The sequence below is a fragment of the Penaeus japonicus genome, unplaced genomic scaffold (assembly GCF_977035675.1).
Source record: "Penaeus japonicus unplaced genomic scaffold, GWHDUDI00000001_assembly GWHDUDI00000036, whole genome shotgun sequence".
Taxonomy (NCBI): Eukaryota; Metazoa; Arthropoda; class Malacostraca; order Decapoda; family Penaeidae; genus Penaeus; species Penaeus japonicus.
This window is the reverse complement of record NW_028234438.1, coordinates 5214501-5217000: the sequence shown is the minus strand read 5'-3', so window position 1 is coordinate 5217000 and position 2500 is coordinate 5214501. Positions and strand designations below refer to the sequence as shown.

Sequence of the window (2500 nt, the reverse complement as noted above, 5' to 3'; positions counted from 1 at the left end):
CCAATGTCCATCTTAATCAGACACAACATGTTTTTTGAAAAGGAAGTAGAGAAGCAGGTGAAACACAAGTCTTAAAGTCTTATCACTTATATTTAGTTTTGTGATACTCTTTTTATTGTTCATAAATTGTGGATTAAGATTAAGTGTGAAAGTTATCACCTCTGATTAAATTGATACTAGGTGTAGAAACAAAACATTTTGAAGTACTTGTCTGGCGACACACACACAAAAACATACACACATCTATATATTGTAAGTACATACTATGAGTGTATAAGGTTCCCCATGTGGCATATTAGCATAGTCTGAGATAGTTAATTTAAATACAGGTATGGTTCAAAGGGGTAGTTTGAATGGTAGAATGGTTCTAATGGTTTGGGAAAGTTGTTGCATTACTCTGCCTGACCGATAATGTGTTCATTATTTTTCTTTGCAATGTTGTATTGTAATAAAATAAAGTAAGTGTTTGAAATTAATTCACTTCTACACTGTCAGATGAAGGACTGATTGCTAAGCTATCCATCTGCCTAAAAGAAGAAAAAGATACAGGAAAAAAGAAGAAAAAGGTACAGAAAAAATCAACCAAACATTAGTAGAAATGAGAGAGGTAGAGGGGGAGAGAGAGAGAGAGAGAGAGAGAGAGAGAGAGAGAGAGAGAGAGAGAGAGAGAGAGAGAGAGAGAGAGAGAGAGAGAGAGAGAGAGAGAGAGAGAGAGAGAGAGAGAGAGAGAGAGAATGAGAGAATGAGAGAGAGAGAGAATGAGGAGAGAGAAAATGAGGAGAGAGAGAATGAGAGGGAGAGAGAATGAGAGAGAGAGAGAGAAAGAGAGAAAGAGAGAGGTAACAAATAAACTGTATAGACATTCATTATTGGTAAATTATTGTTAATTAATGATTTGGCTCCTGGTTTACAAGTTATCAAATTTTGATCCTCTCAGGGATGCACATGTGACTCAATTAATAACCCTGTAGCCACATATGTCCAGTGACATTGACTCCCTCCTTTATTGCTGTAATGATTGCTTCATTCCAGGGTATAGTATTGGTTACATTACAATTACAGGTCTAGCTGTCTGTAAATTATTCTGAAATGTTCTAGCTGTATAAAATGATTTAACAAAATTCTCTGGCTATCGATCTACATTGCCTATGAAAACTATTGACAGGATCTGGGCGAAAGAACACTTGAGGTCTGGTGGGCCTAGTTCCCTAAGTAGACTGAGTCAAAATGGGGATATTCCCAAAGGGAGACTAGGCTAAAGGAACTCTGGAGGTATTTCAAGGCTGTATGCTGATTTAGGATGGTTACAGATGACCATGCATTTTTATTTTGCCTATTCTTTTTTAACCCATTGCAGAGGGGCCCACGTAATTGACACTGGGCTACCATTTGGTTGTTTTGTTGGAATGAGGAAAATGCAAGCTTTGCCCTACAACCATTTTTTCCGCCTAACTCCTGCTCATTTATGCATTAGAGGACCGAAAATCTTCACTTTTTTGTATTTTGTCATATTGTTTTGAGACTTATAGTAGGTACTGGTAGGGCCATGACATTGTTGAGACAAATAATTCCTGTATTTTAGTCTTTTAGTCTCCATAAAAGAGGAATATAGCTGTACACTCAGAGTAACATTATTACCACAAATTTAAGGAAGAAGTATGAAGTTTGTCGAAATATTTTCTTCAATGAACAAGGAAAAAACAAAATATTTACAACTACATACACTCTTCCTTCTCACTCCTAGTACTCCTTGGCAAAACAGGCAATCTAGCAGTGGCACCTTACATGCCTCACGTATGGTCAGAAATGCTCAGTGCATCAATGTGTTGCCCCCGTCGGCAATGGGTGAATGAAAATGACATATCCAAGGTATGCTGAGCTTCAGAAAAAAGTAGATAGATAAACGAGATGTGATGTTCATTCTTGCCTTAGTATATAAGGTAATGCATTGTCTTTTCATTCTTTTTATAAAGTGTAAGGCTTATGAAACAGTGAAAGTACATAGTTCAGTATAATGGGAAAATTACCAATGTACAACACTCTGCATTTTATGTACTGTAGATTTAAATTCCCCCCAACAACATAGCTCCATCCTCTCACCTGTAGGAACTGTCAGAAACCAGAAAAAAACATACTCCAGGATCAGGTTTCTTTCATTGTTTAATCCCAATGACCAACCTAAGACCCTGTTCTTTTCAGGTGATTTCAAGATCTGCGACCACAATCACTGCTCAAGCAAAATTCACCCTACACCAAAGAATCAAGATCTGAAGCTGCGTGTCCAGACATCAGCGCGCAGAAGATGGGGGAAGGCATACCAATCGGACTAGCGCATCAGAGCCCCCTAATCAACACTACTATAGATGCCAGTGTGTGCGGAAAGGGTGCGCTCACCGACAGTTATGGTTGGTTTGTGCAAGCACTGCTGGCAACGTTGGCCTTCGGACTTTTGATATGTGAGTATTAAAGTTGGTGATATAATTTTGCCGTGTTTATAGCC

At 38.3% G+C, this 2500-nt stretch overlaps 1 protein-coding gene across 2 annotated transcripts in view; it reads left to right on the top strand.

The window, feature by feature from the left end:
- Window positions 1-2500, top strand: part of LOC122252722 (store-operated calcium entry regulator STIMATE) — a 14508-nt gene that overhangs the window by 2707 nt on the left and 9301 nt on the right. For both annotated transcript variants that reach the window (XM_043015337.2, XM_043015338.2), the window contains exon 2: window positions 2200-2456. In XM_043015337.2, coding sequence (XP_042871271.1) covers window positions 2303-2456 — 154 coding nt within the window. In that variant the 5' untranslated portion in view covers window positions 2200-2302. The remainder of the gene's footprint in view (window positions 1-2199; window positions 2457-2500) is intronic.